The sequence below is a fragment of the Crinia signifera genome, chromosome 5, assembly GCF_055691185.1.
Source record: "Crinia signifera chromosome 5, ASM5569118v1, whole genome shotgun sequence".
NCBI lineage: Eukaryota > Metazoa > Chordata > Amphibia > Anura > Myobatrachidae > Crinia > Crinia signifera.
In genome coordinates this window covers 122,374,405-122,394,135 of record NC_139221.1, presented here as the reverse complement: position 1 = coordinate 122,394,135, position 19,731 = coordinate 122,374,405, and the positions used below count along the sequence as shown (strand labels likewise).

At 45.1% G+C, this 19,731-nt stretch overlaps 1 protein-coding gene across 1 annotated transcript in view; it reads left to right on the top strand.

Annotated features, from left to right (window-relative positions):
- The window catches only part of BMP6 (bone morphogenetic protein 6), a 206,464-nt gene extending 187,381 nt beyond the window's left edge, over positions 1–19,083 (top strand). Inside the window, exons 5-7 of the mRNA XM_083187957.1 lie at positions 11,360–11,436; positions 14,926–15,036; positions 18,037–19,083. Of these exons, the coding sequence (XP_083044083.1) occupies positions 11,360–11,436; positions 14,926–15,036; positions 18,037–18,186 (338 nt within the window). The 3' untranslated portion in view covers positions 18,187–19,083. The remainder of the gene's footprint in view (positions 1–11,359; positions 11,437–14,925; positions 15,037–18,036) is intronic.
- Positions 19,084–19,731: the final 648 nt, after the last annotated feature.

The window sequence follows — 19,731 nt, the reverse complement described above, 5'->3', positions numbered from 1 at the left end:
ATATTTAAGAAAATAATTTTCCTTTTATCATGGTCTCAAAACATGGATTGGACCTAATGAGTTGTGTCATATAGTTTTGCCGATGTTTTTTATGGGGCAATTCAATCAGTTTGCCCGATGAAAGACACATTTTGCCCCCCAAACACGTGAAAACAGTGTGTTTTCGGACACTGCAGCCCCTTTTTTGCTGAAAATAGAGCTGCCTTCTTGGTTTTTGCTTTGCCTGCCTGAGGCAGGCAAAACAAAATCCCTGATATGCCATCACAAGCACCAGTTTATTTTGGCTAATAGGATAGCCCCCTGGAAGGGCCAGTTACCCTCAATCACCAAATGTGGTTAATTAGTTATGACCCTTATTGTATTTACTTCCATGTTATGGAAACCGGGAGATACTTCCATAACTAAAATATGCTAACTTCTCATGCAACACTTATGCTGCTTTCAGACCGCAAAAATGGCATCAACCCGGTATTTTGAAACGTTTCTAAAAACGGGTCAGGCAGCTTAAACCCCTTTCACAATGTATATGTGAAACGGTATTTTATCGTTTCAATGCCGTTTTTGTGGTCTGAAAGTTTACACCCCCTGATGGAGGCATTTGCAACCCCCCCCCACTCCCCGATGGAGGCATTTACAAACCCCCCCCCCCCCACTGAAGCATCCTCTCTCTCCCCCCACCCCCGTGGAGGCACCCTCCCACACACACACACTAAGGCACCCCCCCACCTGGGCAGCGCAGGGAAGGGATTGCGCTGGGGAGGTGGTCCCTGCGGCATATGTGATCCGCTGATCTCACATACGCTGCAGGGACCCCCTGCCTGCCAGTGCGATCCCTTCCTGTGGCGTATGTGAGATCAGTGGCAGGGTCCCTGCGGCGGATGTGAACTACTTGTTCCTATCCGCCGCAGGGACCCCACCGCTGATCTCACATATGCTGCAAGGACCTCCTGTCTGCCAGCGCGATCCCTTCCCTGCGCTGCCCAGATAGGGGGGGGGGATGCCTCAGTGTGTGTGTGTGGGGGGGGGATGCCTCCAGAGGGTGGGGGGGGGAGTGTTTTGGAAATGCCTCCATCAGGGGGTGGGGGGTGGAAATGTCTCTGTGGGGGGACGGGCCCCTAGACCTCCGTACATATCTAATGACCGCAGTGCATATTTAATGAGCTGGTCCCCACCCACTCATTAAATATTCACTGCACTGGGTCACGCTCATTAGATATGCACAGAGCGGAACCACTATTGGCTGGGTCCTAAATCCCATTTCAGACTGCAAAAAAACTGGGTCTGAAACGGGTAGGACCATGCTTTTTTACCGTTTCCAAATACCGTTTTTTTTTTGGAAACTGTAAAATCACTGTGGACCTTTCAGACCGCACATATTATCGTTTTGAAATAGTAAAAAAAAGTCAAAATACCGGGTAATATGTGAGGTCTGAAAGTGACCTTAGTTACTCTGTCTATAAATAGTTGTTAAATAAATAGCCAGTGAGAAAAACACAATCGATTTCCATCTGCTGAATGGAATTGGTATAACAGCCACTTGTACTCTGAATGTGGGAGATAGAGGCTCAGGTGTTTTAAAACTTTTTCAGTTTAGGGGGTAATGCAATTAGCCACGATAATTTACCACAAATTAATTGAAACAGTGAGGCTGTTTTATTAATTCCAAAAGTAGCCCTCAGGCTGCAGTTGACTGGGATTTTTTTTTCTAGCCAAAAGGAAATCCCTGTTGAATAGTTCTGGGAACTTATCCAAGATTCTATGGGTTAATGTCCATTATCACGGTAATTTACTGGGGGTGAGAAAAAGTGTCTTTAATTGAAAAGTCACAGACAGTAAAGCCTGAGACTACCAAACTTTTTCACCCACGGTAAATTACTGCATCCAATTGAGGGCAAATGGATTTGCCAGTCAAACATGCATGACAGACATCAGACTTTCTGGCAGTGGGATCTTGTGGAAAAGTGTTTGCACAAGATCCCACTGCCCATATGATTGCAAGCACTTTTGAGCAAATTGGTGTACAAGTTGGTCCTGACAAAGGGTGCAAATCAGACTATTGTTACCTGCATTTGAATTCAGGTAACAGCAATTCACACTCATTGTGCTCGGTTAAATTCATAGCTGCCTACCCTCCTACATTCTGCAGGAGACTCCCTCAAATAGCAGCAATCTCCCTCTCTCCCTCATTAGTCTAACAATCTCCCTCATTTCACCTAACCCACATTACACTGTTACATTTTTGGGGGAAAAAGGAATGAGAGATAGATACATTTACATTGAATCATCAGCACCATTTCCCAGCACTTTACCAAGTATAGTAGCTCTTACTAACTGCTTTGGGGCTCATCTGCATTTCGATATAAGTCATTTTAGAAGATTCCTCTCAGATGTAGCAGCACACACCCACGATTTTAAGGGCCACATTCACAATCTCTTTTCACAATCTCTCCATATATGGAACTAGACACGCCCTTTGGGATGAGCATGACACTCCCCCTCAATGGGGTGCTGCTACCAACAGTTATCTCCCTGAAACTAGTTTTCAAAAGTAGGCAAGTATGGTTGAATTCCCTCCTTAGTCTCTACTATGTACTCATGTTATGTTTGTAACTGCCCTTATCTGACCCCAACCCCTCATCCCCCTCCGTCCCTCCCGGGCAGCAGCATGCACCGATAGCATGTTCTGTGCTGACAGCAGGCTCAGCATGAGCATCTCACTGACCGTGTGAGAGGTCATGCTGAGCCTACTGTCGGCACAGCAGATGCTGTCGGTGTGTGGTGCTGCTGCTGAGGGGGGCAATAACACACCCCCCTCGACTTTAGAGGTTTTTTTTTCACCTACCTTAAACATTTGGGGGGGAGTGGCCTAATAGCATACCTCCCAACACTCACGATTTCAGCGGGACAGTCCCGATTACCGGGTCCTGTGCCGCTGTCCCACCTGCGGCCAGAGGTGTCCCACTGCGGGGGGGGCAGTTGGGAGCCCCCCCCCCCATTTAACAGAATAGATGCTGTGCACATGCGCACAGCGTCTATTCCCGGCCGAAAACGGGGACGTGGCTCATTTGCATAAGTCACGCCCCTCATTTACATAAGCCGCGCGAGTGTCCCTATTTCTGCAGCTACAAAGTTGGGAGGTATGTAATAGCGGAAGGTGGCCATGCCTCCTGGGATTAGGCCATGCCCCCAAAACTTTACTGGGGACTGGCATACCTCTTGACAGCCTCGCTACTAATCAGTGCTTTTGATAAATCCCTAGTTGATAAATAAACCCCTTAAAAAAAAGAAAAATAATTCCCAAACTATAGGAGTAAAATTATAAAAAGACTGGGTATATATTTGCTTTCTGTGACAAGTGTTTCTGATATAAACAGTAAAGAAAACAAAAAAACAGTTTGTCCTGATCTTGAACAGACGTGTTTTAATCAAAGGCCAAACAGAACATTGTTTAAACTGGAACAGCACAGCATTAAAAGCAGTGCTCGAGTATAATGAAATAAAGGAAGATGAACAATTACTATAACGCTGTTTTTAATTAAGAGATACAGAAGCCAGAAGGAACATAATGAAATGTAATGCTCTTAATTATACTGTTGTCATAAATCACGGTGCAAATCCAACATGGCTGCCAAAAATAAATTTCCCACACAAAATCTCCTCAGATTTTTCACATAATACAGTCTATAGTCATTTTACTTGAAAAACTTTAAAAGGGGACAATTTGTCAGTGAAGTGTCAGCAAGGTGCCCAAACCATCTACCTGAGCAACATTTAATGTATTCCTGTTTGCTATCATGTACTGTATGTCAATATGCTATTTTAAAGTGCTTTTTTTCCTTCGCTTGTAATGCAAAACACTATTTTTCCATTGTCATAAACCATTTCTTGTCAGATATTCTAGTGCTTTGTGTGCTTCATAATTTATTTGTAGCAACAGAAAGGAAGTGGGGTGCCATAAGTTTTTATTTTTGGTTTGTTGTAAAACAGGATTTGCTTTGATTTGTGTTAGCTAATTATTAGTATTATTCATAAGGCGTCACCGGTGTGCAGACATGTGGCAGTCAGCAGAATTTTCTCCCACCAATGCAATGGATTCCCTCTCCCTTCAAACACAATAGGATCATGTTTGTTCATAAGTGCAAAAAGAAAGCAACACAAGGCTCTATAAAGAGCAGAGGCATTTTTATGGAGTTGACTGATGCAAATAAGAATCTAGACTGTAAAGCAAAGTGAATATTTCCCAAGTGGAAGATGCATAGGTGTCTGGGGTCTAGGGGGACCCACACCATGCACACACCACACTGGAGATGCATACCACTTGAAAAATGGCCAACGCGGCCATGTCCAAGTGATTTGCGATGGCACCATGTTCCCAGAGACCTGGACAGTAGAATCTGTCATGATGCCAGAGTCTACTCGCCGACAGAGAGAAGGAGGCCCGCAGCGGAAACTGCACGCGGGTCCTCTCCTCTTTTGAAATGTCCCTGGGCAGATAATTCTATTTACAGTATGAGCATTAACACGGGATTTATGGTGCAGGATGTGCCAGAGGCATCTAGTTGTGATTAATAGATGTTTGTCACAAACCTCTAGTGGAACCTCATGAAGAAAGTACAGTATGTTAACACTAATTTGAATATTTTTTTTTTGAAAATAAGTATATTAAGTTTTGCTCAGTGTCTTCTGTATCTTCCATAAAGTCTGAGAGCCAGTGCCTGGAGGTAATAGGAGGAGTGGGAGTTTGTCTTCATGAAACTGTGGGGGATGAAAAAAAGGGATCCCTCTGGCACGAAGGTCAGAAAATGAGCATATAAATGGACCTGCATTGGTAGGAAAGGGAGAGACACCAAGTTTTCAAGTGTGAGTGGAGCCTATTTTTACCCCTGGCTCCCTCTAAATTCAAAACTTGCCATTCCCCCTGGTGATGGTGGTCACCAAACTAGGCAGGCTGGACCAATCCACTGTAACAAGGACCTGCCGCAATGATGTCCCACATAAAAGTAACAATATTTCTCTTTCGTCCATCCTGGTGACACAGCTCTACCATGGGATGTAGGAGGGTCCGAAGGAGCAAGGCACCTATGCTGACTTATTTTGAGAGCAGGCTCCTCCCTTCTGCATCCCAGAGTTCCTCAGTTCATTTTAGGTGCCCACCGGAGTGGGTGCTGTGCTGACTGGCTGCTGACTGCAGCCATTTTGTGTAGAGTAGCTAGGTATGTTTTATTTTATTAATGTACTAGTTAGTGCAGGTTTTCCAGTGTGTTACTTCTACTAGAAGTCAGTGCAGAGAGACGTATCTGCGTCTCCGGCACAATGCTCAACCTCCTTTATTGAGAGGTTTCCTGGCCCCCGGGGGCATCCTGAACTGACTCCCTGCTTAGGGGCGGATTGAGGGGGAAGGAATCCCCGGTGTTGGCGCCCGCCATCTTAAGGCGTTTATAGGCTAAAATCCTGAAAAGGAAGTGAAGTCTATCACAGGAGTCCAGCGCTGCTGGACGCTTCCAAGTGGTCCCATGAAGGAGGGGAGGAGAAACACTTGTGGCAGCAGCTAAAGGTGGAAAAGGCACCAATAAAGGCTTCCTTCCCCGCTGAATTAGAGACTTGGTCTCTTCCTACTCTCTGTGCTGGCGCCCTTTACTCTCCAGGCTGCGGAGCTGAAGCAAGGGATTGGCATTACAGTGCAGTGAGAAGTTTCTCCTGGGCAGCGCTTCCCCCGCTGATCACTGAGGATTGTTGGCAGCAAGCAGACAGATAAGTAACACTAATACAGTATTCTGTGCAATTGCCTGACATTGTGCACCGTGTCACTGTATCATGACAGAGACGTGTAGTGCTGCTGCTTTGGGGGAGGAAGCGCCTGCCATGTTAGTTAACTGCAAATTTTGTGGTGTTAATTAACTGTTAAACAGATGGATCAGGGGGATTTGTGCCCCTCATGTGAGTCTGTGCCCAGTGGGGCTCAAGCCCAGAGGCCTGAGCAAGCTGAACCTGCATGGGCGGCTGCATTGGGGAGGTCTATCAATGCCTTGGTTAAGGCTCTAAATAGGCAAAGAGATGATCTGGTGAAAGCTCCTGGCCCCATGTCCCCCTCTCAACCGTGCTCTGTTGCATAAAATGCATCCCATCCCATCTGAGTGTTCATAAAATAAATGCTTTCATGGAGCAATTGGTTAAAACCCCTGAGATTACTTCTCCTAGACACCCCTTATCCACTACTCCCCTGTTGAATTTAGATTCTGATGAGGAGGGTGTGTGCGCAAAGGATGTTTTTTGGGACCAAAAGGAGGAAGTTGAATCTCCTGGGGATTGAGGATTTGATCCTGGCAGTTAAGCAGACTTTAGATCTGTCAGAGGAAGATAAAGTGCCTGCACATTGTGTTTTAAGAAAGTACGCAGAGATTCTGTAACGTTTCCCTCAGATGAGGGCATGATTTCTTTACTAGGAGAGGCATGGAAACTCCTGACAAGAAGCTTCTTATGCCTAAAAGGTTTGCAAACATGTACCCAATGCCAGAGGAACATGTTAAATTATGGGAGAAAATCCCTTTAGTGGATGCACCTGTGGCCAGGTTGTCTAAAGCCACTGCCTTACCCGTTCAAGGGGGTGCAGCATTTAAAGACCCAGTAAACAAAAAGATTGAAGGATGCCTTAAGGTGGTTTTTGAAGGGGTGGGCTTTACCCTGAGCCCTATTATTGCCTCGGCATGGGTATCCAAGGCTATGATTAAATGTGCTGAAGCCTTAGGAAATCAACTACAGCCTGATTCTGAGGTTTTCGCACTGGCTGAGAAGCTTAGGTGTGTGGCAGAGTATGTATGTGAGGCTGGGGAAGAAGGCGCAAAGATGGCGTCAAAAGGGTCAGCCACATCTGTGTCAGCAAGGAGAGCTCTCCGGCTAAAAGCTTGGGAAGCAGACAGCGAATCCAAAAAGTCTCTTGAGGCATTGGCCTTTAAGGGTGAACTGCTTTTTGGGTCAGAACTGGAGTCCATTATAAAGCAAGTAACAGGGGGGAAGAGCCCTTTTCTTCCCACCATGTCAAAACACTCAGTGTCCAAGTTTGGCGCCTTTAAGCCGTCCTTTCATTCTTCCTTTCGAGGGGAGCATCTAACAGAGGACAGGCAGGTAGAGGAAAGTTTCCAGCCAGTAAGGGGAGGGAACCCCAATCCCGTTTCGGAGCCTTTGCCAAGAAGCACCCATCCAAAAGCGAGGATAAGTACTCCGCATGATGGGGTGGAGACTCTCCATTCTGGAGTCAGAGTGGGGGGTCGTCTCCTGGAGTTTTGGGACCAGTGGATCAACTCCTTCACGGACCCTTGGGTCCTTTCCATCATTTCACAGGGTTACAGGATAAATCTCAGGGGCTCTCCTCCAAAGAGGTTTCTTCCAACACCCTTACCGCAGGAAGCTCGCCTGCGGAAAGCTCTCTTGGGGGCGGCAATCTCTCTTCTCGAGAAGGGAGTGGTGATCCCGGTACCTCAGGAAGAAAGAAAGAGAGGTTTTTATTCAATTCTCTTTTTGGTCCCCAAACCAGATGGGTCCTTCAGACCCATTCTACATTTGAAATCTTTAAATCTGCATCTTTGGGTGGACCACTTTCGTATGGAGTCTCTTCGTTCTGTGCTGTTAATCATAGAGTCGGGGGAATTTCTAGCATCAATGGACATCCAGGATGCTTATCTACATGTGCCTATCTTAAAGGAACATCAGTCCTTACTGAGATTTGCTATAGTGGAGACTCTCCAGTTTCAGGCTCTTCCTTTTGTCTTGGCCACAGTGCCAAGGGTATGCATGAAAGTGATGTACTATCCTACAAGGGATAGTAATCATCCCATAACTGGACGACCTCCTGTTCAAGACGGAGTCAGTGGAGAAATTACAAGAACATGTGGACATTGCGACACGGTTCTTCTAGACATGGGTGGTTGTTAAACCTCCCAAAGTTGCATTTAACGCCCACACAGAGACTTCAGTTTCTGGGGGTGATTTTGGACACACACCTACAACGTGTGTTTCTCCCAGAATCCAAGGCAGTGGACATTCGTCAATTGGTTCTCTTGATCTTCCAGTACCCGAATCCTATGGATTGGCAGGGAGTGAAACTGCTAGGCAAGATGGTGGCAACCTTCGAGACGTTGCAGTTTGCAAAGTTCCACTCCAGAACATTTCAGTGGAACATTCTCTCATGTTGGTCAAGAAATCCAAACACCATGAAACAGGAAAGGCTGTCACTGTCTTGAGAGACGAGGGAGTCCTTAATCTGGTGGACAGATCTGGAGTCACTGCAACTGGGGTATTCCCTCCGCTCATGGGATTGGTTGGTTTTCATGACCAATGCTAGTCTTAGGGGCTGGGGGGCGGTAGTTCTGCAATTGAGGTTGCAGTCTGTGGTCCAAGAAGGAATCCAGACTGCTGATCAACATCTTGGAGCTCCGGGCACTTTGGAACACCTTTCTGCAGGCAGGAGATCTCCTGAAGGGATCATCTGTCTGCATACAGTCGGACAATGCAGCGGCTGTGGCTTACCTGAATCATCAGACTTGCAGCAGTATGGCAATGCAGGAAGCCTCACGGATCTTCCAGTGGGCAGAGGTGAACGTTCCTGCTCTGTCGGATGTGTTCATTCCGGGGATCCGGAATGTCGAGGCAGATTTCCTCAGCAGGGAACAGCTGCTGGAGAGAGAGTGGGCACTTCATCAGGAAGTCTTTCAGGAGATAGTGGTGCTCTGGGGGCTCCCAGAGGTCGACTTGATGGCATCCAGGAACAACTGTCAGGTTCCAAGGTTCTGCTCTCGGACCAGAGATCCAAGGGGCGTGGCAGTGGATGCCATGACAGTTCCATGGCGTTTCAATCTAGCCTAGATGTTCCCCCTGGTCCCTATGATTCTGAGGGTCCTAAAGAGAGTGAGGACGCAGGAGGTACAAGTCATTCTGATTGCACCGGACTAGCCCAGGAAATTGTGGTATTCAGACATACTGAGGTTGTCAAACTCTTGGTGTCTACCTCTTCGGCCAGACTTGCTCAAACAAGGACCGTTTCTACACCTGGACCTAGCTCGTCTAAATTTGGCGGCCTGGCTTTTGAAACCTACCTACTAAGTAAGAAGGGGTTTTCGGAAGAGGTGATCCAGACCATGCTCAGGGCTCGCAAGCCTGTTTCAGCTGCAAATTACCATCGTGTCTGGAAGATCTATATCAGGTGGTATGAACATCAGAGGGTACACACCTCTAGGTTCAAATTATCTAGACTGTTGGAATTTCTCCAGGACGGATTTTCTACAGGGCTTAGTCTGCAGTCTTTAAAGGTACAGTTGTCGGCAATATCCATTTTCTTTCAGAAAAGAGTAGCCCTGTTACCTGAAGTTCAGACCTTTTTACAGGGAGTCATGAGGCTCAAACCCCCATATAGGCAGCCTTTGGCACCTTGGGACCTGTCTTTGGTTTTGTCAGTGTTACAAAAACCTTATTTTGAGACGTTAAGGTTGGCTGATCTTAAGTTTCTATCTTGGAAAGTTACATTTTTGTTGGCTATAGCCTCGGCTAGGTGAGTTTTGGAGTTGGGCGCCTTGTCCTGCAAGGCTCCATTTTTGATTTTTCATGAAGCCAGGGCTGTGCTTCGAACAGTGCCTAAGTTTCTACCGAAGGTAGTGTCTTCATTTCATTTAAACCATTAGATTGTGCTCCCGGTGTTTTCCCCTCCTGAAGGGACAAAAAATAGGGACAAGTTAAGGAAACTGGACATAGTTCATGCCTTGCGAATATACGTTGAAATGGTAAAGGACAGCCGCAAATCTGATTTGCTTTTGGTTTTATATGACGTACATAAGAGAGGGTGGCCTGCTTCTAAGCAGACCATTGCCAGATGATTAAGGTCAGTCATGGCCTTTGCCTACACTAAGGTAGGTAGACCTATTCCTTCATGGATTTAATGCCCATACCACCAGGTCAGTTGCTTCCTCTTGGGCTGTGCATCATGGGGCTACAGTGGAGCAGTTGTGCAGGGCTGCCACCTGGTCCTCTGTTCATACCTTTACCAAATTCTATAGGTTCCATGAGTTTGCATCGGAGGACGCTTCATTTGGGCAAGCAGTAATGAGAACGGTAATACCCTCCCAAGGACCAGCTCTTGAATGTCCCATGGTAGAGCTGTGTCACCAGGATGGATGAAAGAGAAAAGGAGATTTTTGTAAGAACTTACCGTTTGAATCCCTTTCTCTGAGCCCATCCTGGTGACACAGCGATCCCTCCCTTATGCTCAGTAAGTATACCGTTCATGCATTGTCATGTTATTGGATATATTGATTGTGCATAATAAAATGTTCAGGCATTGTACTGAGTAATGTATTCCAGTGTGCTTTAGAAGTTGAACTGAGGAACTCTGGGATGCAGAAAGGAGGAGCTTGCTCTAAAAAGAAGACAGCATAGGTGCCTTGCTCCTTCGGACCCTCCTACATCCCATGGTTGAGCTGTGTCACCAGGATGGACTCAGAGAAAGGGATTCGAACGGTAAGTTCTTACAAAAATCCCCTTTTTATACAAGTCAGTACTTGTGTATTATCACGGTGCCCGTGAATTAAGGTATGCGATGGACCCGATTTGAGGCTTTTCCTGGGATTAGTGTACAATTTTAATATTGCGTCACATTGCATGCCGTTATAATGGCATGCGATACGATGCGACGCAATTTCAATGTTAAATGCCCACCCATACCCGATTTTACATTGTACACCCACCCTGATGGGTAATGACAATGTTAAATGCCCCCCCCATTGTTAACGCCACCCCACTATCAATGCCAACCTGAAGCGTGGCGAGCGCAGCGAGCCCACGAGGGGCGGCGGTACACGTCCTCCGACCTTTTCATACCCCCACTATCCACATCGGCATGAAGTTGATTCTATATAGTGTGGCGAGCGCAGCGAGCCACCGAGCCCGAAGAGTGGCGAGCGGACGCGTAATACTTGTGAAGAAATGCGCATCCCTGCGATGGAAATCGGGGGCGCCGTCATAATACACAAGTACCTACAAGTCTACAAATTTTAAATAAATTATCAACATTGAAGAAATTTTGGTAATTTATTGACAATATTCCAATGGCAATTAAAAACAGCTGAACAATATCACCCTTTACTGGTTCCCTTTACTGCCTCCCTATGGCATATAGCAATTGTTATTCTCTTATATGACAAACTCCCAAAGAGGGAAATGGTGTCAGGATTTCACCTCAGCCAGTGTCATTATAAAGGTATTTGGCATCTGCAGTTTAATAGACATATACAAACATATTATGTTACAGTCAGAGAGGATTATGTACCTTCTGTATTTTCATAGTAACAATTGTGCTGTGTTTTTCTCCTGTTAGATTACAACAGCAGTGACCTTAAAACAGCATGTCGGAAACACGAGCTCTATGTTAGTTTTCAAGACTTGGGATGGCAGGTGAGGACATTTTTTTACAATGCTTGTCTTTTTACCTGGATTTATGGTAACAAATATGCTTGCAATCTGCATTATTGAATTATAGGAGAACTATAGTCAAATGTTGGTTATTATTATTTTTTAAAACCTTTTGTTACTGCCAGTGCTTGCCGGCTTGGGCTAATAGATGCAGCTGATTGGGTGGTTGTTGCAGCTTTAGCATTGGCTTAAGTTGAATTATCCCTCTAAGTACTACTTACTGTGAAATGTCTCTAGGATGATATCCTTGCTACATGAGGTCTGGACTTGAAATCCCTTACATTTCTTGTAGCTGGAGATAGGAGGCTAATCGATTGGAATATTTAGAACATGTAATGTTGTTTTAGGCTGTAAGAAATTATTGTATTATTACAAATAATACACTAGTTTAATGCTGACCACACACATTGCCCCAGAGTTCCTTAGTCAGCTTGCCAGGCCAAATGGAAAACAGACCACATTCAAATTAGTTCCACTTCTGCTGAGGACCTAACACATGAGCCAATGAAGGCCATCTGCGAACAGGATTTTCTACTCTACTTAGTCAATTCCAGTTGTATTTTGAGAGATTAGAATGACTGCTTAAGGGGCAAACATGGAAAAAAGGTAGCAGGTAGGGTATATACACAGTACATTTCTTTAATCAGGTGCCTGATATATTAGATAAATATACAGTACGGCAATGAAAATGAAACTGGAGATGTCCTTGATGTTGGATGCACTTATGTGCTGTTTATGGAATTCTCAAATATCTCATCTTTATTTATTCCAGTTTCACCACGATCACCACACAATGTAATTATTAGTTCTGCCTAAATGTCAGTGTGGTCTGCTGATTCCACTTCATTCATTCAGTGCTGAAAGTGTTGTCATGTACATCTGCGTGCTGTATTTGCAAATGGTGCAACTAGATGTGATGCAATCTACAATCTTGTAGTTAAAAAAGTATGGGCACGATGTGATGTGCGCGAAAGTGTGCATACTATTGCACCTGTCTGTCTCACCGTGTATGGGCGGCATAAGGTGATTCTACAGCCATTTAATCACTTTTCATCCCACTTGGGAGTGCACAGTCCTGTGCACATCGCATTGGAGCCTGAAGATATCACCTGCCCTGCTGCTGCATGACTGATTTACAGTGTCACCAACCCTTTTGATAGGCTTGGCTGGGATTGTCTAAGATACATCATATGGAAAATGACTGCACACAGAGTATCATATACAGTCCTGCCTCTGGGGACATTACCGGATGGTTCAAGGGGGATCACAGGTGACTTCTCCCCTCTGAGAAGTCGTCGTAGTGTATGGGCACCTTAACAAGGCACTGATTGTCCAATATCAGAGAATGGGACTTCCAGTTGTCGCTAGAGATGGCAAAGTCATATGAAACTGGTAATCTGCCAATAGAAAGCTCAAGATAGCTAACCTTGTTGGACTGTAAGCAGAGCGTAGCTAGAGACATTTGGGGGGTAGAGAATTGAGGAGTTTCCGAACTCTGATTCCTAGAATTTCCATCTCGAAAGACGTGCGTAGTACTTAAGTATTATCCCTTTTCCCATAATAACTTGCATGGTAATAGTAATAAATACATCTTAAAATAAAGAATGCAAGATTGTTCTTTATATGTTTAGAATATATATATATATATATATATATATATATATATATATATATATATATATATATATATATATATATATAGAGAGAGAGATATTTTTTTTATTTACACCTCCAAGTACATACAGTGGAGCAAAAAATATTTGGACAGCCACTGATTGTGCAAGTTGACCCACTTAAAAAGATGCGAGTGTCAGGGCTGCCATTAGATATTGTGGGGCCCTGGACGGCCCAGACAGATGCATGAGGGAGTGCCTGCTATGCCCAGCTGTGCTATAATTATATATATATATATATATATATATTTAATTATATCACAGCTGGGCATAGCAGGCCCATATATACTGTATATAAAACAAAATATAGCAGGCTTATATACTGTATATAAAACAAAATATATATATGTATATATATATATATATATATATATATATATAGTGCGTTTGTTGAAGGACAGCTTTTTTCATTAATTCGCACATTTTCATGACTGAAACTCGCACAATTTCACGCTTAAAATTTGCACCATATTGCACCATATCACATTTTTTTTGCCGCAAATTCACGTCATTAAAAAGTAGATTTTTTTCCCCAAAAATGCCCGATTTTGAAAAATGCGATAAGGTGCGATTTTCATCCCATTAAATGTCATGTAATTTCACATACAATCTATCATAAGATCTGCAACTCCAGCATACTGGTCGTTCGTAGCATCAACAGATCATACTTTCGTGCAGCACATAAGATCTGAGGATGAACCTCACAACCAGCGGGGGCCATGCATTGTACCAAAACACCTCATGATTTGCATTCAAAATACACACAATGCATCACATTGTGCATTCGGGCTGGAAATCGTTCTGATGTATGGTCAGCTTTGGTCTCTTATGTGTGGTAAACAACTGAATGGGTGAAGATGTGAGAATGACTTTGCCTGGTTTTGGTATGCGAAAACAAGCAAGGTTTATCTACTCAGGTAACCCACATTGCTTTCAGCTGAAACCTCAGAGCAAAAGATTAGGATTTAGCAGCATGCTGCACTGAGTTTATCAGACCCAGAAATACATTTACACCTAACGCTCTCTTTCTAACATGCACATTTCAGAATAAATTTGGAGGTTTGGAATTCAGGGAAATATATACTTTTTTTTTTTATTATTATGTCCTAAAACATGGATTTCAATTTGCTGCAAGATAATTCGTTATGGGTCTAATTTAGATGAGCTGGTTCTAGAGTACAGGGATGCCCACTACTATCGCATCATTTCCATTGGACAGAGTGCAACTGCTTTCTAGTAGCAAGTAAGATTGCAATGGCTAATTTATGTATGCCCAGACTACGCGTTTCCCTGCCCATTCCCCATTTCCACCCTCCAAATGCTATCTTCCTATCACTCCCTTTGAGACTGATTCCTCAATGCAACCGCCATCGCAATTTACTCACTGCACGTGTGCTCTGCCACTCAGGTGCTTGTGCAGTAAGAAAATATTGACCAGTTAGTGTACAATAGCTGCTTTGCGACTGCATCGGAACTATACCCTATGTGCCACCACAAAGTTTCTATTTAGTCCATGGCACCTTACACAGAATTTTTTATTTCAGAATATCGTGTCTTTGATGACCTACAGTTGTAGCCACGCTGATTGCGGGTGTGACTTTTTACACTTGTGACTACTTTGCCACGATAACGTGCCTCATAACCTGCAATCTATAGAGAATACATTGTGTGATCGCAGGTACAACTATTTGCACCCAGCCGCCTGTAGTCACTGTGCACGTGTGTACGCATAGTAACAAAGATCATTGTGGCTGTATCCGTAGCAACTAACACGTTACGGTATGATTTTGTCTTACAGGACTGGATAATAGCACCAAAAGGCTATGCTGCAAATTACTGTGGTGGTGAATGCTCATTCCCACTCAATGCCCATATGAATGCCACAAACCACGCTATTGTGCAGACTCTGGTGAGTAGTCCTTGATACCTTGTACATTGTAGCAGATGAAGGAGTTGAGACATAGCAAGAGTTCCCACAGACACTGGAACAATTGTGGTTGGTGTTGCTGGTTGCTTTGTTTTACCACTAAAAAGTATGCAGCAGAAATTCCCAAATGGACAAAATGAGTACAATTTATAATCACGTCTATGATTTTTATTCTCTAAAAATCATACACTTTAGAAACCTTCCACTTAATAATTATAGCTGTACTTATTGGGGTAAATACTAAAGAGGGATTGGTTATGATATACCAGTAGTCAAAATCCCAACCCTCTCCCCTGTCACCAGACCTGGTAGTAACCAATATTACCACTTATTAATTCACAGATATAGCATTCATTTGGTGGTGCTCCCAGAGCCATCTTAACAGCAATACAGGCCCCCGGGCAAAGCAGTGCATTGGGGCCCCTGCCTGCCTATACATTTCACAGTTACCTTCTGGCACCACTGGGAAAACATAGAGCCCTGGGTAGGGGTCCCTGACCTCCACAGATGGGGAACAATTACAGTAGGTAGCAGGGAGAACTGTGTGGTGCCCAGGGAAAGTAAGCAGGGTGCCGGATGCGTTCCCGGCAGTCATTTACCTGACCTCGGGTTCCAGACTGAAAAAACGCAGAGAGCCGGGTGCCCGACGGCCACCCGCTACTTTCCCTCGTGGGGGTCCACGACCCCCATAGAGGGAGAATAGAATAGGTGGCTCGCATAGCGAGCTACCTTGCCCGCAGCGTGGCGAGTGAGCGAAGCAGGCTTTTTTGCACTCGCCATGCTGTCTGAGTCCGGGCAGTCGGGATCCCGACGTCGGGCTAATGACAGTCGGGATCCCGACTGTCGGAACCCCATACCACACCCAGTAAGCAAGCAGCATTCCTTTCTGCAGGAAACATTCTTTACAGTTGCAGTATAGTTTTCTACATTCACTGCTGCTCAGGTACATGATTAACGATGGTACACCCGCATCTCCCTCTACTGGCACCCACGTGCACCGCCAGCCCCTTGCTCTCTCTGCGCCAACCCGCCTGAGTGATGCTGCTGCCGCAGAAAGTGCCAGCTGGCCGGGGAAGCAAGCAGCCTGCGGCAGCAGGAGAGCGGTTGGGCTGTTGCTAGTCTGAGACTTTAGGGCCGGCCATACCGAGGTAAGGAGCTGTGGGACCAGCCTGGCCAGGGGTCTGAGGGACTGGCAGTGCAGGGCAGGCGCCAGCGGACAGTGCCGAAGATGAGGAGGGGTGGATTTCCGATGGCCCAGGGTGGAAGGCTGGGGCGTTGGGCCCATCTAGGCCTTGCGTTAAGATGGCTCTGGGTGCTCCCAGAATTACTGTAAGTATATGTACTAAACTACTGCTTAGCAATACTTTGCCAAATTCAATTCATATAGATTGGAGCAGTCAAAATCTCCTAGAAGGTTATCCAAAATCTTCCAGTTTTTCTCCTGATTAGTATATTGTCTAGCATAGATTGCATAGCATAGATTGACTGTGCAGGCAAGGCAATTTTGACAAGCTCATAGACTATCATTACTTAGACAAAATTGTCCATTAGCCAATATCTCACCATGTGTGCAGGGCTTTACCCCGACGTTCCTTAAGGCCCCCATATATAGAGCCGACTTGTCCTAAGGACAAGTCGGACCCAATTCTCCTCCGAACCGCCCGGCAGCTCCCCGGGAGGCTCACATACGATTAGGACTTAAGGTGCCATTTTTTACATGTGATAAATCGCATGCGATTTATCACATGTAAAAAAAAAAAAAATAACAGGGAGCTGCAGGGCGGTGAGGAGCAGTGGGGGCGGGCAGCGGCGGCTCTCAAATGAGTGGCCGGCTGGGGAGGAAGGAGTGGGGCAGCAGCGTTAATCAGACAGACTCACTGTGTTCAGCGCTGTAGCGGGCGGGCAGTGGCGGCTATTACATCTTCAAAATAATGTGTCAAATGACTCTCCGGCTTTTGATTGGCTGAGATAGAGCACTCTCAGCCAATCAGCGGCCGTAGAGGGAGGCCACTGATTGGCTGAGAGTGCTCTATCTCAGCCAATCTTTAGCCGGGCAGTCATTTGGCATGTTATTTTAAAGTTGTAATTGCCGCTACGGCGCTGGACACAGTGAGTGCACACTGATGATCATTCTGGTCACCGCCGCCCCCCCCCCCCCCCCCCCCGGGACTACGACCGCCCGAGCACTGCGCACGCCCCACCGATTGCAACGGATCTTATGTCCCGAAATCGGACCAAATCGTCTCGATGTATGCCCACCTTTAGTGACATCATTGCCCTTTTAGTCCCTTATCCTAAGAAATGCTAAGTGATGTACAAATAGAGTGTTTATAGCTAATATGCCTGTTTCAAAGAGGATACGTAGTAGAGGGAGAGCGGTCTGAGACTGTTACAAAGATCTTTATGTACTTTCACACAATTGCATTATATGATTAAGGGCCTGATTCAAACCTGATTGCTGCTGTGCACATTTGCCGCCGCCCAGAGTGAAACCTCAACTGTGCAAGTCTGCGAATGACATGCGAATGGATCCCAGATCTGCAAATATATACGCATCTCACTCAACATCTAATGATTTCCCCAGTCTGTGCAAGTGTGTGAATGTGACCCTTCCACAGCTCTGCGACAGAGAGAGGCTGGTTGAGTCCATAGCTGACATCACAGACCCTCCCTTAAAATGCCTGGGGACGCATGTTACACTCCCAGAAAATGGGCAGTTGCCGCCCAGATATTCTGGCTTCCTGCCAGTCAAGTTGCAAGGGGATTGCCAAAAAAGTAATCGCTGATTTTTTTTTTTTTACGTTGTTTGGCCTCGGCATGTGCGCTACTATCCGTGCGTCAGTAATTCGATAATCGATTGGCCTTTCCAAATTCCCACAACAGCAAAGAGGTCTAAATAACCCCCTAAACCCAACCAAAAACTAGATTTCTTACTGTAAATACTGGACGCTTATTTTGTTTTTATTTCCCCCCATTGTACAGGTCCACCTTATGAACCCAGAATACGTCCCGAAACCATGCTGTGCTCCAACCAAGCTAAACGCCATATCAGTGCTTTATTTTGACGACAACTCAAATGTCATACTAAAGAAATACCGGAACATGGTGGTGAGAGCATGCGGCTGCCATTGAGTACCAATCGCCAGAGGAGTAAGGACCATCCAACACAAGCACTCTCATTTAATTACGCATTGCTAACAATGACTGAACAATTCAGCAGGAAGATGGGCAATGCCTATTGCTAGAGGTCAGCTATGTGTATTACATGTGCTCACACTGTGCACACTGGATGGTCCTTTAACTGCAGGATGAACAGGAGTGAAATGGGATCTTCCAAAATGAAATGTTGCTAATTCATTATTAGTTAGCTTGGATCAAGCTGTGTTTCTATTAAAATAATATTTATATATATGATATGCATTAACCTCTGTGCTGCTTTGGTGGTCCTGGAGTTTGGAATCATGAAGGGTTAGACTATTGCTAAAATAGTTTCTTTATTGGAGTCATTTTCAAAAGAACATTAACACCAGCAGTATTGGCCATTGATGTATCTGTAAATCGCTGTATTCCAGACATCTCTCATATTACTGCTTAGAACAAATCAGTGACTAAATACAGTGCAATATTATTCGGGTATAAACTCGGTTTACTGCCATAGATCTTGCTAAGCACATATTCAATGTATAGGTCAACATTTCCTAGCACTGGAAGAGTTAACTCACCACATGGATTTTATACTTAAACATAAACATCCTTCCCAGGGATTTTCATTATCTGTATTTATCAAATCTTAAACATCTCATACGTCAGTGATTAAATTGGCTCAATGCCTAAAGAACACTCAAAACTTCCAGTGAGTGTAGTTTCATTGATATGTAGGACGCTGTAGGCACTAAACCACTGATCGCTAACCTGTGTTCCACAGACTCTTGTGGAACTGCAACTCCTAACATCTTCTTCCAAAAACTTGGTTCTGTGTCCTAATCATTATTTGTTCATCAATGGTCATTAAACTCTTTAGTAACCCTATATTTTATGTTCAAGTTTTTATTTGTTGTCTTCCTTCATGGAAAAACAGACTTTATCATTGTGCAAGCACAGGAAATAAAATATTTGAACTAAAGCCAGAATGATATTGTACAATCTCGACTGGTTGTATGACGGATTGTATGCAGATTCATCCATGTCTAAGCACATTCAGTCCATGTCTAAGCGCTAGAGGGTTTCCACTTATAAATTTTGTATGCAGATTGTGTGCACACAATTGTGCAATGCGTGTTCCCGCTGGTTGGGGGATTAGTCCTCTGATCAGACGTGCTGCATAAGTTGATATTGGGAGCCGATTGCATGTGCTTTTAAGCACATGCAATCTGTCGCTCGACGGGATGAGAAGCGCTGGCTTCTTCCCACCTTCCGCTGCACTGCCCCCAGAGTGGCTGCATCACCCATTGGTGGTGGCAGCTGGATCCCCCATATATATATATTAGCCAGCGCGTGATAGGGGGCATGCAGTCCAGCGGCGGAGGTGGAGCAGAGAAGAGCTCCAGAAGACGCCTGGAAGAGGCAGCCATGCAAAAGAGCTTAAAAGGCCGCCGTCCCCAGAAAAAGAACACGGATGAAGGAGGTTGAAACCATGGGCGGCTGTGGCCATGCATAAGAGCTTAAGAGGCTGCGGCC